At 42.2% G+C, this 21,347-nt stretch overlaps 1 protein-coding gene across 3 annotated transcripts in view; it reads right to left on the bottom strand.

The window, feature by feature from the left end:
• Window positions 1-21,106, bottom strand: part of prex2 (phosphatidylinositol-3,4,5-trisphosphate-dependent Rac exchange factor 2) — a 638,971-nt gene extending 617,865 nt beyond the window's left edge. For all 3 annotated transcript variants that reach the window (XM_068030918.1, XM_068030919.1, XM_068030920.1), the window contains exon 1: window positions 20,851-21,106. In XM_068030918.1, the coding sequence (XP_067887019.1) occupies window positions 20,851-20,994 (144 nt within the window). In that variant the 5' untranslated portion in view covers window positions 20,995-21,106. The remainder of the gene's footprint in view (window positions 1-20,850) is intronic.
• Between the last annotated feature and the right edge of the window lie 241 nt (window positions 21,107-21,347).

The raw sequence follows: 21,347 nt of genomic DNA, 5'->3' as shown, positions 1-21,347 counted from the left end.
CCACAATTCTCAACTCTTAAGCCAGGTCTCTTTTCAGGCTAGCTGCCATGTTTTTACATTTCTGATCATTTTTCAAAAGGCTACCTATGGAAAAGAGTTTTATATAAAGGTTGGGTTTTTAAAGCAAAGTGTAATTACAGTAATTTAAAAAAAAACTAGGAATATCATGTAGTTAAAATGCTAATGAGTTACAGATTGTAGTTGTATCCCCAAACACTGAGACAGTAATTAGTTAGCCTGTCTCCATTATCAATAAACATCCCATACCCACTATATTGTCTATAAGTCCCTGGCCCCAGGCGATTGCCAGTCAACCCTTGTTATGGACCCTTTCCTTTTTGTGAAACAGGGAGGTAAAGATATAAACAAATAGGATCAAACACGTCAGATTTTTCAACTAAAAGCTGCTAGGTCAGATCGTCACCCAAACTCAGAAGGTTAAATCAAGCAAAATGATTTGCTGATTTAAGGAAGGGTACTGTATTCATTATTTCATATTATTACACGAAAACAAATTGTATTAAAATTGAATTAAGTGAGTCTGATCATAACTGCTCCTCTATATGCTCAATTACTGTCTGTAAAATAAAACAGCTTAACAATTTAGTTTAGTTTAGTTTAGTTTAGAGATACAGCACTGAAACAGGCCCTTCGGCCCACCGAGTCTGTGCCGACCATCAACCACCCATTTATACTAATCCTACACGAATCCCATATTCCAATAACATCCCCACCGGTCCCTATATATTTCTTTACCACCTACCTATACTAGGGGCAATTTATAATGGCCAATTAACCTATCAACCTGCAAGTCTTTGGCATGTGGGAGGAAACCGGAGCACCCGGAGGAAACCCACGCAGACACAGGGAGAACTTGCAAACTCCGCACAGGCAGCACCCAGAATCGAACCCGGGTCCCTGGAGCTGTGAGGCTGCAGTGCTAACCACTGCGCCACTGTGCCGCCCCTTGTACCAGACCTCGTCCTATCAAGTCACAGAGTTAGTCAATACAGAACAGGAGGCTATTCTGCTCATCGAGTCCATGTTGGCTCTCTGTAGAGCACTCCAATCAGTTCCATTCCCCCATTTGATCCGCAAAGCCCTGCAAGTTTATTTCCCGCAGGCGCTCATCCAATTTCCGTTTGAAATCATTGATCGTCTCTGCTTCCACCACCCTCGTAGGCAGCAAGTTCCGGGTCATTAACACTTGCTGCAGAAAAAAGTTCTTCCTCACATCCCCCTGCGTATATTGCCCAAAATCTCAAATATTTTCCCCCTAGTCCTTGTACCATCGGCTAATGGGAACAGCTTTTCTTTGTCTACCTTATCTAAATCTGTCATAATCTTGCACAGCTCTATCAAACGTCCCCTCAACCTCCTTTGCTCCAAACACATAAGAAATGTGAGCAACAGCAAGCCTTTCGGCCCCTTGAGCTGATCTCATTGTGGCCTCCACTCCACTTTCCTGCCTGCTCCCCCATAACCCTCAACTCTCCTGTAGATCAAAAATCTGTCCAACTCAGCCTTGAATATATTCAATGACCCAGCCTCCACAGCTCTCTGGGGAAGAGAATTCCAAAGATTAACAACTCAGAAGAAATTCCTCACCTCCATCTTAAAAGTGGGGGGGGGCTTATTTTCAACTGTAACCCCTAGTTCTAGATTTCCCCACAAGGAGAAATGTCCTCTCAGCATCTACCCTATTAGACACACTCAAAATAGAACCATAGAAAAGTTACGGCACAGAAAGAGGCCATTCAGCCCATCGTGTCTGTGCCTGCTGTGGTGGTGTTCCCATGTATTTGCTGCCCTTGTCCTTCTAGTTGGTAGAGGTCGCGGGTTTGGAAGGTGCTGTCTAAGCCATCTCACAAACAGAGCTGTGACTTATCCAAAGAATGTACCCACTGTGGCGGTGCATTCCCACACAGGACAGAGTGTTCTGCTACTGATAACTGTGTAAAGCTTGTAGAAAACCCAAACACTTTGCTTGTGTTTGTCACTCATCAGCAAAATCAACTACTAAGACCAATACCAACAGAAGGGTGTCACGTATGCCTACCACAGCAAAAAGGCGAGAGAATGTAGCCAATGTAGAGGCAGGTGACCCTGAACATACCTTAGAGCTGTCTCTCAGACACAGCAAACAGCCACGTGTGACAGTGACTATAGGCTGCTCGGATGTCGATGGTCTCAAAGACACAGGAGCACCTGTCAATATCATGGGAGATAAAACAACCAACTTCAGGATTGCTCCATTCTCTGCAAAGGAAATATGAAAATTTCCCTTACAACATTGATAAACCACTGAAAATTCTCAGAACCTTTGAAACTCCAGTCTCATTTAAAAACACTAGAACAAATGCTGTCTTCTATGTCATATCTGTAGAAGGTGACATGCTTATCAGCTTCCACACAGCAACAGATCTGCACGATTGCTGTCGCATACCTGGTTCCTTTGCATAACAAAAATATTCTCGAACTGTATACTGATTGCTTCATTAGCATCGATCACATGATAGAACACATAAATCAGTGTTTGCCATGTCAAGCAACCACAATGTCAAATCTTCCTAATCCTCTCAAGATATCTAAACGACCTCCAGGACCACGGATTAAAGTCAGCGTTGATTTCACAGATTTGCCCACAGGTGAACATCTACTTGTTGTCACTGATGGCTACAGCAGATTCCCAATCGTGGAATTAGTTATGTCAACTTCAACAAAAGCAATCATCCCAAAGCTTGACCAGATCTTTGCCTTGTTTGGAATCCCTCAAGCAGTAAGAAGTGACAATGGACCCCTATTCAACAGCAGTGAGTGCAGCAAATTCGCAAACTACCTAGGGTTCACTCATAGAAAAATCACACCCCGTTGGCTAAAAGCTAATGGTGAAGTCAAGAGATTTATATGAACCTTGAAAAAAGTGATCTGTACAGCTACAGCTGAAAACAAGTCATGGAAGCAAGAGCTATATCACTTTCTTCATAATTACAGAGGGACACCTCACTCAACTATTGGAAAATTTCCTGCTATATTCATCTTTGCACATCCTATGCGCACACATCGACCTGAGCTACCCTGAGGAGCTAATGACCAGCATGTAGGCGAACATGGTCGAGAACAGAAGGATCGAATAAAAGTACATGCAGTGTGAAACATGAAACTACACCACTTAAGCCAGGCGATAAAGTACTTGTGAAATGTGATGATCATGTTGGAAAACAAACAATCCCTTATGACATCCAACCATTTGTTGTGATCAACGATCACTGCGAAGCGCAGTTCACAAATCATGGCAAGAAGCACATCATTCTTCAAAGCACTGAAAAAAACCACTCGCAAGCATTGAATCCAATTCTGACATCGACACCTCAGACAAAATCCAACTCGTGAGAGAAAATGCCACCATACTTAAGTGACTATTTATTTATTTTATTTATTTAGAGATACAGCACTGAAACAGGCCCTTCGGCCCACCGAGTCCGTGCCGACCATCAACCACCCCTTTATACTAATCCTACACTCATCCCATTTTCCTACCACATCCCACCTTCTCGATATTCCCCTACCACCTACCTATACTACGGGCAATTTATAATGACCAATTTACCTATCAACCTGTAAGTCTTTGGCTGTGGGAGGAAACCGGAGCACCCGGCGAAAACCCACGCAGTGACAGGGAGAACTTGCAAACTCCGCACAGGCAGTACCCAGAATTGAACCTGGGTCGCTGGAGCTGTGAGACTGCGGTGCTAACCACTGCGCCGCCCCCATGGTCTCCATATCTAAGGAAGGATACACTTGCCTTGGAGGTAAAGTTTCATTAGATGGGGTGACTGAAAGTTTCCCTTTTAAAGCATTGCAGGATCTGCTTTTAGTTGAACACAACTTATTTTCAGCAAAGCAGATCTCGCCAAAAAAAAACGATACGCTGGAAGCATCATTCAGGCCATAGACACATTTGTTTAGTTTCCATAGTTTTCTTTCTGCATCTGCTACCTCTTTGGGCGGTTTCAGAAACATTTCTTTCTGAAAAGTATCACCCTGCAGAAGTGCTGCTTTTGTGTCGATTGACATACTCTCCTATGAACACGTGACCAAAAGAGCTTAAAACCTTTTCGAGATTACTTTTCCAGCTGCGAGAGAGTCCTCTCGAACATCTGTATAACCCAGTCACTCTTCAAAACCCCTGAAACTAGCCTCATTTTAGCTTTAAAAGTCCCATCTGCAAGGACTTTTTCAGTACAAATCCACCTATGTGACAAGGCTGGTTGCCCCTTATCTGATACCTCAGAATAATTTCCAAACTCTCTCCAACTATCTAATTCATTTTGTTTTGCCCCTCTCATTAGTTTATCCTTATTGGCAGCTACCAAAACGTCATGGTCATGAGGACTTCTGCTTCTAGTTCTGTGCCGAGACTGTTCTGTGGCTTTTATTTCATTGTCTACTCCATTCGAGTTATGGTCTCGAACTGTACTTTTATGTCTGCTGGGACTACTACTACGAGATCGTACTCTTGCACTATCCATTTAGTGGAATAATGACATAGTGGTAATGTTACTGAACTAGTAATCCAAAGGCCCCGACTAATGCTCCGGGGACATGAGTTTAAATCCCACCACAGTAGCTGGTGGAATTTAAATTCAATTATTTAATTAATCTGAAATTAAAAAGCTAGTCTAAGTAATGGTGATTGTGAAATTACAGGATTGTCATAAAAACCCATCTGGTTCACTAATGTCCTTCAGGGAAGGAAATCTGTCGTCCTTACACCATCTGGCCTATTTGCAACTCCAGACAGACAGAAATGTGATTGACTCTTAACTGCCCTCTGAAATGGCCTAGCAAGCCACTCAGTTGTATCAAACATCTACAGAAAAGTTGAAAAAGCTTCAAACCAGACGGATCAACCCAAGCACCGGAGACGAGAAAGGCACACCTTGTCTAACCATCCCTGCAAAGTCCTCCTTGCTGACATCTGGGGACTTGTGTCAAATTAGGAGAACTGTCCTACAGACTAGTCAAGTAACAGACCGACATAGTCATACTCACTGAATCGTACCTTACAGCCTATGTCCCAGACTTCTCTATCACTATCCCTGGTTGTGTCCTGTCCCACTGGCAGGACAGACCCACCAGAGGTGGCGGCACAGTGATATACAGTCGGGAGGAGAGTGGCCTCAACATTGACTTAGGAATATGAAGTCAGGTCAAACATGGGCAAGTAAATCTCCTGCTGATTACTACCTACCACCCACCGTCAGCTGATGAATCAGCACTCCTCCATATTGAACACCACTCGGAAGAAGCACTGAGGGTAGCAAGGGCATAGGAAGTACTCTGGCTGATGGACAGGGAGGTTCCCCACCAAGAGTGGCTCGGTAGCACCGCTACAATCCGAGCTAATCAAATCCTGAAGGACATATCTGCTAGACTGGGCCTGCGGCAGGTGGTGACAGAACCAAAACAAGGGAAAATCCTACTTGACCTCACTCTTACCAGTCTATCTGTCACAGATGCCTCTGTCCATGACAGTGGTAGGAGTGACCACCACACAGTCCTTGTGGAGACAAAGTCCAGTCTTCACACTGAGGATACCCTCCATCATGTTGTGTGGCACTACCACCATGCTAAATGGGGTAGATTCTGAACAGATCCAGTAGCTCAAAAATGGGCATCCAGGAGGTACTGTGGGACAGAAGCAGCAGCAGAATTGTATTCAACCACAATCTGTAACCTCATGGCCCAGCATATCACTCACTCTACCATTACCATCAAGCCAAGGGATCAATCTTGGTTCAATAAGAAGTCCAGGAGAACATGCCAGGAGCAGCACCAGGCACACGTGAAAATGAAGTGCTGACTTGGTGAAGCTACAACACAGGACTACATGCATGCTAATCGCATGGATGCACCATGCAATAGACAGATCTAAGTGATCCCCCAATCAACTGATCAGATCAAAGCTCTGTAGTCCTGCCATATCTAGTTGTGAATGGTAGTGGACAATTAAACAACTAACAAGAGGAAGAGACTCCAAAAACAAGCCCATCCTCAATGATGGGAGAACCCAGCACGTCAGTGCAAAAGACAAGGCATTGCAATCATCTCCAGCCAGCAGCATCAAGTGGATCATCCATATCAGCCTCCTCTTGAGGGCCCCAGCATCACAGATGCCAGTCTTCAGCCAATTTGATACACTCCATGTGATATTAAAGAACGGCTGAAGGCACTGGATACAGCAAAGGCTACGGGCCCCAACAATATCCCAGCTCTCGTGATGAAAACTTGTGTTTCAGAACTACATGTGCCCCAAGCCAAGCTGTTCCAGTACAGCTACAACACCGGCATCTACCCAACAATGTGGAAAATTGCCCAAGGATACCCTGCCACAAAAAGCAGGACAAATTCAATCAGGCCAATTACTGCCCCATCAGTCTGCTCTCAAAGTGATGGAAGATGTCATTGACAGTGCCATCAAGGGATACTAACTCAGCAAAACCTCTGCGTCAATGCTCAGTTTGGGTTCTGCCAGAGCCACTAGGCTCCAGACCTAATTACAGCCTTGGTCTAAACATGGCAGAAAGAGCTGAACTCCAGAGGTGACGTGAACGTGACAGCCCTTGACATTAAGGCAGCATTTGACTGAATGTGGCATCAAGGAGCACCAGCAAAAGTGAATTCAATGGGAATCGGGGAAAATTCCCCACTGGTGAGAGTTATATCTCGCACAAGGGAAGATGGTTGTGGTTGTTGGTGGCCAATCATCTCAGCTCAGGACATCACTGCAGAGGTCCTCAGGTTAGTGTCCGAGGGCCAACCATCTTCAGTTGGTTCATCAAAGACCTTCCCTCCATCATAAGATCAGAAATGGGGATGTTTGCTGAATGCGTTCAGTACCATTTGAGACTCCTCAGATACTGAAGCAGTCCGTGCCCTCTGCAGCAAAACCTGAACATTCAGGCTTGGACTAATAAGTGGCAAGTAACATTCACACCACATATGTGGCAGGCTCCCTTTGACATTAAATGGCATTACTATCGCTGAAACCCCCACCATCAACATCTTAGGGTTACCACTGACCAGAAACTGAACTATACCAGCCATTCAAATACTGTGGCTACAAGAGCAGGTCAGATGTGGAAATTCTGCGACAACTAACTCACTTCCTAACTCCCCAAAGCCTGTCCGCTATCAATAAGGCACAAGTCAGGAGTCTGATGAACTATTCTCCACTTGCCTGGATGAGTGCGGTTCCAACAACACTCAATAAGATCAACATCATCCAGGACAAAGCAGCGCGACTGATCGGCACCCATCCATCACCGGCGAACAGTGGCAGCAGTGTGTACCATATACAAGATGCACTGCAGCAACTCACCACGCCTCCTTCGATAGCAACTTCCAAGCCAGCAACCTCTTCCACCTGGAAGGACAAGGGCAGCAGAACATGGGGCCACCACAAGTTCCCCTCCAAGTCACACACCATCCTAACTTGGAACTATATTACCGTTCCTTCACTGTCTCTGGATCAAAATCCTGGAACTCCTTCCCTATCAGCACTAAGGGTGTACCAGCATCAGATAGCCTGCAGCGGTTCAAGAAGGCAGCTCACTACCACCTTCTCAAGGGCAATTCGGGAAGGGCAACCATCCTTGGAGGGGGAACTCAACCAGGTGTTAGACCCCTTATTTGCATATGAAAATTGCCTAATTCCTACTTCAGGCGTAGGTAAAGGGCACCTTGTTTGTCCTAACTCCAATATAATGGCTGGCACACCTCCAGCCGGAGGTGTGCACACACTTCCTGGCTGCCATTTTAGAGCCACGTGGCCTAATTTCTAGGACAACAATCATTATTTCTATGGTAGCAAATTAGCTTCATATTAACAATGGTAAGTTGGAAGTGATTTTTCAGGGCAATTGATTAGAGGTGTAACAGGATAACTAAGGAAAGAGTAGGGCCTATCAGATGTACAAGGGAATTTACACATAGATGCAGAAGATGTGGGCAGGGTTCTTAATGAGTTTTGTGTCTCAGGCTTCACAAAGGAGAGGTATATTGCAGAAATTGTTGTTAAAATGGAGGAGTGTGAAATATTAGATACGATAAGCATAATGAGAGGGGAAGTACTAGAGGGTCTGACATCCTTGAAAGTGGATAAATCTCCAGGGCCAGATGGATTGCATCCCAGATTGTTAAAGGAAGCCAGGGAGGAAATAGTGGATGTGCTGAGGATCATCTTCAAATCCTCACTAGATACAGGCAAGCTACCAGAGGATTGGAGGTCTCCGAATGTTATGCCATTGTTTAAAAAGCGTGCGAGGGATAGCCTAAATAATTATAGGCCAGTCAGTCTGACCTCGGTGGTGGACAAATTATTAGAATCAATTCTGAGGGACAGGATAAATTGTCACTTAGAAAGGCATCGATTAATCAGGGATCGTCAGCATGGATTTGTTAAGGGAAGGTGATGTCTTACTACCTTGATTGAGTTTTTTGAGGAAGTAACAAGGAGGATTGATGAGGGTAGTGCAGAGGATGTGGTCTACATGGATTTTAGTAAGGCATTTGATAAGGTCCCGCATGGCAGACTGGTCAGAAAAATGAAAGCCCATAGGATACAGGGGAATGTGGCAGGATGGATCTAAAATTGGCTCAGTGACAGGAAACAAAGGGTAGTAGCCGACGGATGTTTTTGCGAATGGAAAGCGATTTCCAGTGGTGTCCCACAGGGCTCAGTATTGGGCCTCTTGCTGTTTGTGGTATGTATTAATGATTTGGACTTAAATGTGGGAGGCATGATTGGGAAATTTGCTGATGACACAAAAATTAGCCGTGTAGTTAATAGTGAAGAGGATAGCTGTAGACTCCAGAATGGTATCAATGATTTGGTTGAGTGGGCGGAAAAAAGTGGCAAATGGAATTCAATGTATGAGGTAATGCATTTGGGGAGGGCAAACAAAGCGAGGGAATACACAATAAACGGTAGGATATTGAGAGGGGTAGAAGAAGTGAGAGACCTTGGAGTTCATGTCCACAGATCCCTGAAGGTGGCAAGACAGGTAGATAGAGTGAAGGCATATGGAATGCTTTCCTTTATTGGCCGAGGTGTAGAATACAAGAGCAGGGATGTACTGCTGGAACGGTATAAAACGCTGGTTAGGCCACAGCTGGTGTATTGCGTACTGTTCTGGTCACCACATTACAGAAAGGACATAATTGCTCTGGAGAGGGTATAGAAGAGATTTACAAGAATGTTGCCAGGGCTTGAAAGTCGCAGCTATGAGGAAAGATTGAATCGGCTAGGATTGTTTTCCTTGGAACACAGGAAGCTGAGGGGTGACTTAATTGATGTGTACAAAATTATGAGGGACCTAGTTAGAGTAGATAAGAAGGACCTGTTTCCCCTGGCGGAGAGGTCAGTTACCAGGGGGCACTGATGTAAGATGATTGGTAGAAGGATTAGAGGGGACATGAGGAAAAACTTTTTCACCCAGAGGGTGGTGGGTGTCTGGGATTCACTGCCAGGAATGGTGCTGGAGGCAGAAACCCTCAACTCTTTTAAAAGATACCTGGACATGCATCTGAAGTGCTGTAACCGGCAAGGCTATGGACCAGGTGCTGGAAGGTGGGATTAGATGGGGTGGCTAAATTTTTTGGCCAGTGCAGATATGACAGGCTGAATGGCCTCCTTCTGTGCTGTAAATTTTCTATGGTTCTATGGTGTAAAACCAAAAACAATACGATGGTTTAAAAAAAATTGCATAGGTATTATAAAATAATTCTAAACTATTTCAATAGTAGCAACACAAATATAGTCAACATTAATTGATAGAACTGTGAGCTGTACATGAGGGAAGTATAAGATTATTGATACTGATCGATTAGATCACTGATGAACATGTCTATACAGCACCATGATAGAATAGTCCTTAAGAAGTGGAGCAGGCTAACGGGGAAGAGAAAACAGGAATACTTTCTCCACTTTTGCCAGTACTGATGAAGGGTCACAGACCTCAAACGTTAACTCTGTTTCTCTCTCCACAGATGCTGCCAGACCTGCTGAGTATTTCTGGTACTTTCTGTTCTCATTTCAGAGTTTCAGCATCCGCAGTATTTTGTTACAATAATACTTTCTCCACCACTATCGTAACCAAACAAAATGAATCAAGGCTCAGTTAGTTATTCCCTTCCATTGCCACCACCATGAAAAAACTGTGATTGCAGCATTTGTAACTTTAGAATATGAACTATGTCAACGTACACAATATCAAAGATGTTTACTCCTTAAAGTGCTGCATAAGTCAAGTGTGGAATAGCTATTAAAATATGTAAACCAGTCTAAGAGCATGGGGGAAAAAAACACAAAAAAACTCAAAAATATTTCTTGTTCAGACGAAAGTCTTTAAATAAAACTTGGCTTATGGTGAAATCTCATTAAAGTGCCGACTATTAATGAGCTCAAATACCACAGATAAATGAACTGGTCATGGAAAACTTCAAACAGTCATCTAGACCCAGACAATATTTTATGAGCCTGTAGCTCATCAAAAACAGGACGCAGAAACATAGTGTGACCAGATGCTTACATAAATATGCAAACACCATTAGGACAGACATTTTATTTTTAAATATTTAAACTGAAAACAAACATTGATGCAAATACCTAACCTACTCAGACAGAATGTGAAACTAAATTGAAATTGCAACTATTGTCACTATATAAACAATTAGTCATAGCAGTTTATTCAAAACATCTTTATATGACCTCCTGTCACGATGCACACAGCAAATCAAGACCACGCATGGTCTTCAAGACAAGCGAGGTCAGAGGATGGGAATAATTGAAACAAGGTTAACTACAACTATGAAAGCTAAGAAGTTGGAGATGGAGAGAGAGAGAGAGAGAGAGAGAGAAGACGGCAGGGAGAGGTGCAGAGGATAGGGAGTAGAGTGGATGATGGGAAGAGGAAGGCAGGGTCAGTTGCAGGAGGAAGAGGAATGAGGAGGGTGTATGGTATAACGTGATAGAAAATAATGTGGTTTACAACATTCCATTGCAAAATGCATTAAAAAATCCATGGTCAACAATTCTCAACAGGAAAACCCATTTTAACATTAACACTTATCTGTAGTGTCCTTGATCCAAACATATTCAACTGTTTTAGTCAATGATCTTCTTTCCATCAGAATATTAGGAATAGGGCAATTTAATGATGACTCTATTCACAACGTCTCTTGATAATGAAGCAGCCCATGCCAACATCCAGGCTCGTGCTAACAAGTGACAAATAATCTGTGCATCACATAAGTAATAGCCAATAACCATCTAAAATGGAATAGACTACCCAATCACTTCCCCCTTGACCTCTAGTGGTACCACCATTGTTCAACACCTCATCATGAATATACTGAGGGTATCCACTGACCAGAAGCTTAACTGGACCAGCCATACCAACACTGCAGCTACAAGAGCAGAACAGATGTTGAGTACTCTAAAGAAAAGCTCATCTCCTGTCCCATCAAGGCTTTTCTACCATTTGTAAAGGCCCTAGTCAGGAGTGTGACAGAATACTTACCACTTGACATTAAGAGTAAGAGGCTAACTAATGAAAGAGGAGGGCCCATAACGACCAAAAAAGTAACCCATGTGTCGAGAGGCAAAAGTGGTGGGTATGGTTCTGAACTGTACAGGCATTGTAGTTAAGGAGAGGAATGTGAAATATTGGATGTGATAAACATAGGGAGAGAGGAAATATTAAGGGGATTAGCATCCTTGAAAGTGGATAAATCACCAAGGCCAGATGAAATGTACCCCAGGCTGTTAAAAGAAGTCAGGAAGGAAACAGTGGAAGGTCTGACCATCCTCAGTGGATGCAGGTATGGTGCCAGAGGATTGGAGGACTGTTAATGTTGTACTTTTGTTTAAAAGGGGAGACAGCAATATAAAAACAGATTGTAAGAGCTTTTATAAGTATATAAAAGGAGAGTAGCTAAGGTAGACGTTGGTCCCTTAGAGGCAGAGACAGGAGAAATCATCATGGGAAATGAGGAAATGGCAGAGGCATTGAACAAATATTTTGCATCTGTCTTCACAGTAAAAGGCACAAGTTCCATACCGGAAATTCACAGTAACCTAGGGGCTAAAAAGAGTGAGGAAATTAAGGATATTGATATCAGCCGAGAAAAAGTATTGGAGAAACTTGAGGGACGAAAATCTGACAAGTCGCCCAGGACCAGATGGCCTACATCCTAGTGTTCTAAAAGAGATAGTGGTTGCGCTGGCTATGATTTTCCAGAATTCCTTACATTCAGGAATGGTCCCATTGGATTGGAAGTTGGCAAATGTTACACCACTTTTCAAGAAAGGAGGTAGAGAGAAAACAGAGACCTACAGGCCAGTTAGCCTAACATCAGTCGTTGGGAAGATGCTGGAAATTATTATTAAAGAAGTCTTAATATTGCACTTGGAAAAGCATAGTATTAGAACAAGTCAGCAGGGTTTTACTAAAGGGAAATCCTGTTTGACAAATTTATTCGAGTTTTTTTTGTGGATGTAACTAGTAGGGTAAATAAAGGGAAACCAGTAGATGTAGTATACCTGGACTTCCAAAAGGCATTCGATAAGGTGCTACATAAAAGATTAATAAGCAAGATAAGGGCTCGTGGTGTTGGGGGTAATATATTAGCATGGATAGAGGATTGGTTAATAGGCAGGAAACAGAGAGTGGACATAAATGGGGCATTTTCAAGTTGGTAGGCAGTGAATACTGAGGTCTTGCAAGGATCATTGCTGGGGCCTCAGCCATTTACAATCTTTATTAATGACTTGGATGAAGAGAGACAGAGTAATGCATCTAAGTTTGCTGATGATACAAAGCTCTGTGGAAAGGTAAGCTGTGGGGAGGACATAGAGAGGCTGCAAAGAGATATAGACAGGTTAAGTGAGTGGGCAACAAGATGGCAAATGGAGTATAATGTAGGGAAGTGTGAAGTTGTTCACTTTGGTCGTAAAAATCGAAAAGCAGAATTTTTTTTTAAAAAGGTGAGAAACTGATAAGTTTTGATGTTCAGAGAGACTTGGGGGTACCCGTACAAGGAACACACATGCAGGTGCAGCAGGCTATTAGGAAGCCAAATGGCATGTTGGCCTTTATTGCAAGGGGATTGGAGTACAGGAATAAAGAAGTCGTACTAAAACTGTACAGGGCTTTGGTGAGACCGCACCTGGAATACTGTGTGCAGTTTTGGTCTCCACATTTAAGAAAGGATATACTTGCACTGGAGGTGGTGCAGCGAAGATTTAATAAATTGGTCCCTGGCATGAGGGGGTTGCCCTATGATGAGAGGCTCAGTAAATTGGTCCTATATTCTCTGGAGTTTAGAAGAATGAGAGGCGATCTCATTGAGACATACAAGATTCTGAAACGGCTTGATAGGGAGGAAGTGGAGAGATTGTTTCCACTGGTCGGGGAATCTAGATACAGCCACAGTGCATTGGTGGTGGACGGAATGGATATCGAGTTCAATGTCAGCAAGGCCACTTGAGGACTGCTCTGTCCTAGATGATGTTGAGATTCTTATGTATTGTTGTGTACCCCTTGAGTCAATCATAGAATTTGTTACAGCACAGAAGAAGGCCATTTGACCCACTGTGTCCATGCTGGTCCTCCAAAGGAGCACTTCACGGATTGCCGTGCATCATTGAAAGAACTGTTTGATGCCTGCTGCAGCCGAAGTGTTTTGAATGCCTATCTACTCAGAGACTATTTTATCAAATCTGTGTGGAGGCTTCGAGCGGCATTTGATTATTTTTACATTAGAATACCTCATCCATCAGGAACGTAACCCATATAGACTTATATGCCAGTTATTTATTATAAGCAGCTAATTGTTTAAAACATCATTTTTTTAAAGAATTTGGTTAGCTGTGATTTTTGAGTGTGTATGAGTGAATGGGGGAAGTTAAATTAAGATAAGAAGTTATAAGGTCTTTAGACATAGGTTTATCTTAATAGTGTTTAATAAATAGTTAATTTGTTGTTGTCTAAAGATACCTGGTTTGGTCGGTTTTATTCTGGGGCTAACTAGTGTGTTTAATTTGGCTGTTTTTTTGTTGGGTGAGAAAACTTTAATAATATGCTGCAACCTGTGGAGTGATGTGACTGAATTGACAGTCTGTTGCTGCTGCCTCAGTCGTAACAGATTTATTAAAAGTAAAAGATCAATCAACACAGCGGATTTCATTAAATTACATTGAGGTTACAGCTTCACAGTTCACAAAATAATAAGATGCTATGATTCACTCTCAATGACATTGAGCAAGCGACCAGCATCCGTAACATAAAGCTTACTGAGGTTGAGTCCACTCCCACACAGTGTTCAAGTATTCACTTCTATATCAATAGAATAAGAACTGCGGAACTGGCAGGAAGCTCCTGAATATTTTCTCTGCCAGAGCACACAGCCATCAATCGACCCCTTCCTTCAAAGACAGCATGTGGGACATCCCCCACCATGAGAATTGAATTCAGATTTTACAGGCATTGACATTGATCAGTCAAAAGTGACAGCCTTCCTCCACAGAATCTACAGGAAGGCTTCTCAGTAATGAGTTTTGTTCCTTCAAAAAGCTACATTCCTAAATTAGTGGACTGCATTTGCAGTAAAAACAATCAAAACTGTCTAAACACTATGGATTTCCCTATGGAAAAATATAGGACTGTAATAGAATCTACAATCTATCTGGCCAATCTCAAAAGACTAATACAGCTCCATCACTTATTCCTTTAAATAACTAACCAATTCTGTGTTCCCTGCTTGGGCAGTCCTTTCCACTGGTTCACCCTAAGAACTGATTTTTGCTGGCCAACCAGGCCCAGTTGCCTTATCTTCCTTTGATTTCCTCAAGTGAAATATATTTATCTTATTACTTTCTGACTTCCACCTATCCCAGAAATTCTGTTGGGAGACAAACCACGGCCTCCTCCATGAGCACAGAAAGGAATAAATATTCTACCCTAACCTCCTACCTCTTCTTAAAAAAAAAAATTTAGCTCCCCTCCTTTACCATGTTATTTATCTCAGGCCACGGTGTTACTTGTAGCTTTAGGCAGGACTTCAAAAATAATTTTTTCCCCTTCTCCCTGCATTATTTCAATGATATCCCACATTGGACTTTTCCCTTTGTTACCCTTTCATCGTAGTGGTATGCATCAGATCTGTACTTTGTATAGTATTTTTAGACATAATTCACCTCTCACCCAGCCTTTTTTCCTCAACAGTGCTGTCCAGTCAGTTTCCTTAGCTCACATTTCATCATCAAAATCTGCTCTCTGAATATTTATATTAATTTGCTTTTCCATCAAAAACCTAATGTTGAGCTTTACCTTATTGTGATCACTCTTGTTAAAGTGTTCTCTGACTCTGGGTTGCTTTACCACCTCCTCTTTGCGACTTAATGAGGTCCAATAGTGGCACCACTCATATCAGTTCATTGTTGGATTGTTCCATGTAGCAATGGTCTATGTAATTGGGATGCAACATCGCATATTTTATAATTTCCCAATCTTTCTCATAATTTGAAGTCACCTGTAACAACTGTTTCTATTCCTGTACATGCTTCATTTATTTGATTCTAAGTTCTTGGCTCAGTCCCTCCTTCTGACCTGTCGGTCAATAGCAAACACCCACAATTAATTTCCTTCCCCTTATGTGGCTTATGCCTATCTACAGGATTTCCACACCCAAACACAATAGGTTCATCTCTGTCATTTTGAACTGGGCTTCTGTGATGCTTAGGATATAATAGCCTCCAGCAAAGATTAATGGATGTCGGAACACTGGAACAGAATTAGGCCATTCAGCCCCTTAAGCATGTTTCACCATTCAATCAGATTCTGACTGATGTATACTTTAACTCTATTTGCCTGCTTTTGATCTATATCCCTCAATATCCTTACCTAACAAAGATCTATTGATCCAGTCTTGAAAATTTCAATTGACCTAGCATTCAGAGCCTTTTGAAAGAGAGTGTTCCAGGTTTCCATTATTTTTAAGATTATGCCACCTTGTTTTGGAATTCATCACCAGAAGAAATAGTTTCTCTGTATCTGCCCTATCAAAATCCTTCATCATTTTAAGGACCTTGAATAGATCACCCCTTAACCATCTAAATTCGAGGAAATGCAAACCAAGTTTATGGAAGCTGCCCTCATAATTTAATCCTGGTATTATTCTGGTGAATTAGACTGTACCCCTCCAAGGCCACTATATCTTTCCTGAGATTCAATGCCCAAATCTGAATGCAGTACTCCAGTGGGGTCTGATCAATGTTCTAACTGAAAAATAACTTAGTCACTTTTGTATTCCAACCCCCATAAGATAAACGCCAACATTCATGAACTTTTAGGTCACTTTCTGTACCTGTGCACTAGCCTCTAGATTTGGATGTCCATTGACACAAATCATTATTTTCTCCTCCACGGCTCATAATGGTGAGGGACTAAGAAAATGTTATTTGTCTTTCTAAAGTAGATTACCTCATACCTCTCCACAATGAACTCCGTCTGCTATAGATTTTCCCACTCAGTCTATCAACATCATTTATAGAGTTTATCTCCTTAGTATACATCCCTTTGTAACTTCCCCCTTCCATTCACATAACTGCCTCCTAACTTAGCAAACTTTGCTTTACAACTCTGTATTCCTTCATCCCGGCCATTAACACATATGGTGAAAAACTGAGATGCCGGTATACACTTGTTGCATCTAACCAGTGATGATTTCCCTATGCCTTTACTCTATGACTCCTACCTCCCAACTAATTACAAATCAATTGATGTCACAAGGTTACCTCCAATTCCATGCACTTCCTTTTTTGTTAATCTCTTGTGCAGATCCTTAAGAAATACCTTCTGGACGTCCATACTGACAACCACAGACACTCTGCAATGCTAGTGACTGCCTCAAAAGTTCAATTAGCCAGGCATGGTTCACTACTCACAAATCTTTGCCGATTCTGATCAGCTCATACTTGTTCAAATGTTCAGTCACTCCATCTCTGATGAGAGATTTCAGTAACTTCCCTGCAGTTTGTGTTAAACTTACAAATCTGTAGTTATCTCATTTCTGCTTCCCTTCTTAAATAATTTCATTTCATTCTGAAGACTCATATCATTCATACATAAAATTTCCCACGCTAGACTGGTGTGTTATTATCACTATGTTTCCCATATTGTCATATCCTTACACTTCACACACACTTAGCTGTATCTACATTGAACGATAATCGTCCAGTTCTGATGAAAGGTAACAGACCTGAAACATTAACTCTGCTTCTCTCTCCACAGATGCTGCCTGACCTGATGAGTATTTCCACCACTTTGTTATTATTTCATTATCTGCCAGGTCTTTGTTGAATCAATAGTGGAACATAAACATGACAATTGGAAGTAAGATTTAGTAGACAGGAAGTGCACATTGACAAGATTTGTAATATATTACTAGTTGATCTCCGATGGCAATGCACACAAGCAGTCAGAACAAATGTAGTCTGTGCTCAAGTGAAGTAGAATTAAAGGGAATAAAAGCAAAATACTGCGGATGCTGGAAATCTGAAATAAAAACAAAAAGTGCTGGAAATACTCAGCAGGACTGGCGGCATCTGTGGAGAGAGAGAAGCAAAGTTAACTTTTCTGGTTTGTGACCTTTCATCAGAACTGGCAAAGGTTAGAAAAGAATTAGGTTTTAAGCAAGTGAGGGGGAAGGGGGTGGGGGAGAGAACAAAGGGTAACAGAGTGTTTGATAGGGCAGGAGTGATTAAATAACAAAGCTGTCCTGAGACAAAGACAAAGAGTGTGTTAATGCTTGTGTTGAAAGACAAAGCGTTAGTCCAGAGAGAGTGTTAATAGCAGAATAATGAGCAGCTCTGACTACATGAAAAGCAGGCACATGGTTAAAAAATAACATATTTTTTTTTTAAAAAGGCCAGTTATGCTCTGAAGTTATTCAACTCAATGTTCAGTCCACAAGGCTGTGGAATGTGCCTAATCGAAAGATCAGTGCTGCTCCTTGAGCTTGCGATAATTTGCACTGGAACACTGGAGCAGGCCAAAGACAGAAATGTTGGCATGAGGGGGGGCGGGGGGGGTGGTGGAAGTGTTGAAATGGCAAGCAATCAGAAAGTCAGGGTTATGTTTTCAGACTGAGCAGAGGTGTTCTGCAAAGCGGTCACCCAATCTGCATTTGGTCTCCCCAATGTCGAGGAGACTGCATTGTGAGCAGCGAATACAATATATTAAATTGACAGACGTACAAGTAAATCACTGCTTCACCTGAAAGGAGTGTTTGGGGCCTTGGATAGTGAGGAGAGAGGAGGTAAAAGGGTAGGTATTACACCTCCTGCGATTGCATGGGAAGGTGCCACGGGAAGGGGACGAGGTGTCAGGGGTAATGGAGGAGTGGACCAGAGTGTCGTGGAGGGAATTATACCTTCGGAATGCTGACGGGAGGGGAGGGGAAGATGCGTTTGGTGGTGGCATCACGCTGGAGATGGCCGAAGATGATCCTCTGGATGTGGAGGCTGGTGGGGTGGAAAGTGAGGACAAGAGGAATCCTGTCACGGTCTGGGAGGGCGGGGAAGGAGGGATGGCGGGAGGGCGGGAAATGGGCCGTACACGGTTGAAAGCCCCATCAACCACAATGGGGGAGAATCCTCCGTTGAAGAAAAAGGAAGACATATCAGAAGTGCTGTCATGGAAGATTGCATCATCACAGCAGATGCATCAGAGATGGAGAAACTGGGAGAATGTAATGGAGTCCTGAAATGGTAACTTTGTTTCTCTCTCCACAGATGCTGTCAGACCTGCTGAGTATTTCCAGCACTTTTTGTTTTTAGAATTTGAGGGAGATGGATAATCGAATTAGGATGTGCAGACGTAATTCACTCATCGCTATAAATACATATATGCTGTGTTTATTTTCGATATACAAGTAGCAAAGCATACAAGAATTTGGGAAGCAGAGAGACAAAGTTGCTTGGAGTATATTTAGCTACCGTAGATTCGGGAGGTGTGACACAAAGTTTAGGTGTAACCGCGCCACCACAACTAGGTGGGTGTAATTTCAGCTAAAATTTTATATTTGCGTTTCCGTTGTAATTATGGACATGGAAATTTCTGACACGAATTGTGTGCCAAGTTTTTTTTTTAATTATGGAGCTTTATCCGGCAAATTTCTAAAACAAAATCCTAGTTGCTAAACCGGTTCACTAACCAAAGTTAGAACCAAGTCAAATTCTGTTTCTAATTGCAAAAGCAAAATACTGCAGATGCCGGAAATCTAAAATAAAACCAGAACATACTCAACAGGTCTCCACAATCTGTAGTGAAGAATCAGAACTACTGAAAAGGTTCTGAAATGTTCACTCTCTCTCTCCACCGATGCTGCTATACTAAGAATAGCATTTTCTGCTTTTATTTCTAATTGAATCGATATAAATCTGCTACCAGATTTATTTGTAGCACGATATGCAAGTGTCTGGCTTTACAGAGCCCACACAGGTCAGCTTGCAAGAATTAATGTGTTAATCTCGTGAATGGGCCAGTTTGACAATTCAACTTTAACAAAATATGTATAAACTGTAAAGTTTAAAACCATTTTTTCTTACTTATTGAGCACTCTAGTTGAAAACCGGTTCTCCCAACCATGTTATAATTTCACAATTTAGAAAAAGTTAATGTAGTTAAACTACATTGCGCTATTTCTGAAATTTACAAAACAGTTAAAAGCTTCCAAAAAAAATCCCTTTCTTGTTTTGTTATATTTTCCTTCAGGATACCAACCATTTCGCAGCCTATTGTCTGATCTCTTTCCCAGTCCCTCGGGGCCACTTTAAATCAGGAAATAAAGTTAATATAAATAGGCACCAAATTCCCAGGATTCGCGTCATTTCCTCTTTAATTACAGAAAAGCCAAATCGCCTTTTCCAAGCATTTCCCTCTGGGCTGCTCATTGTACTGTGTAAAGTTTCTCACCATCTGCACAGTTTCTCCTGCTAAAACATTGGTGGCATTTTCACTACTTCTTAAAAGGCACCTGAACTTTGTTTATTCTGCAGGCCATCGCCATAATGTCGAACAGCAAGTCTGCTGATCTTTATGAAGCGGAGTAGGATCTTCAATCGGCGGAAGAGAAGGAGCGCTATGCACCATGCCAGCCATAGCAATTAGAAATGTAACTGTTAAAGCCCATTGAAATGGTAAACACAAAACCTTTCACAGCAAGAAAATCCGGACCAAACCAAGCATTTAATTGGTGCTCAAAAAAGTAAAGAAGTTTGTGCCATTATATGTTGTGGACATAGATCGACGTTTACAGCTATCGCTATATGATCAGCATTGTGTTCGGACTTAGCTGCGCCAGAACCTCTCCTGCAATACTTAAAATGAGTGGGGAGTGGGGGGGGGGGGGGGAATGATCAAAAGATTGATACATAGTACCTTCACTCACAGTTATACTTAAAACGGATGCAAAATTTAACACGTGACAGATCTTTAACTCATCCAACGATTCGCTAATCGACATTAAAGAATGTAATGAACAGTCGTCCAGCGAGATTCATAAACTTTCACATGGCTTATTAACGAATTAATAGCAGAATTTGAGAGAATGTGCTATCATATAATTTGAACCAAACTTGACTGCAGCAGGAGTTTTTGAAGACCTTTATGCTATTCCTAATTTAACAAAAATGCACATGAGCTGTAACTTGAATAAGTTTCATGGACTTGTTTAAGTTAGGAGATGGTTTAAAAAGTAAAATACAAATGTTCGTAAACTTACAGAGACGAGAAACTCCAGTGTCTCCACATAATCCCTCTCAGTCTTCAGGATTTCAGTCAAAACACAAACTCGAAGACGAAGCTGCTTCTCCAAATCCTTGCCACTAATTTCTCCTTTACTCTCCGACTTTCCCTCTTCGGTCATTTTCCTTCAGCGATACTTTTTTTATTTAGTTTATTGCCAGCAGTTCACACCGTTTGTACCACCGCTTTGTTTTTCTTTTACAAAGTTTTTCTCTTCACTTGAGGTGGATCAATCCGTCAATAGGAGGGAAAAAGAACATTGTTTTCCTTGGATTTCGGCAACTTTCAGCTTAATGTTTAAGAAAGGGGGGGGGGGAGGGGGATGTTTTCAGTCAGCTGGGCAACTTGAATAAATCAAGCAAGCAGCCGAGTCGTGAGAGAGCACGGGGGTCGGGCAGGCGCTCGGTGTTGACTAAATGCTGCAGGGAGCAGCCACATGGAATAAACTGTGGGAAAGGCACTGTTGCATTTACA

This window comes from Heterodontus francisci, chromosome 5 (assembly GCF_036365525.1).
Source record: "Heterodontus francisci isolate sHetFra1 chromosome 5, sHetFra1.hap1, whole genome shotgun sequence".
Lineage (NCBI taxonomy): Eukaryota > Metazoa > Chordata > Chondrichthyes > Heterodontiformes > Heterodontidae > Heterodontus > Heterodontus francisci.
Note: the sequence above shows the minus strand (reverse complement) of the source record. Positions and strands in the feature narration are given on the sequence as shown.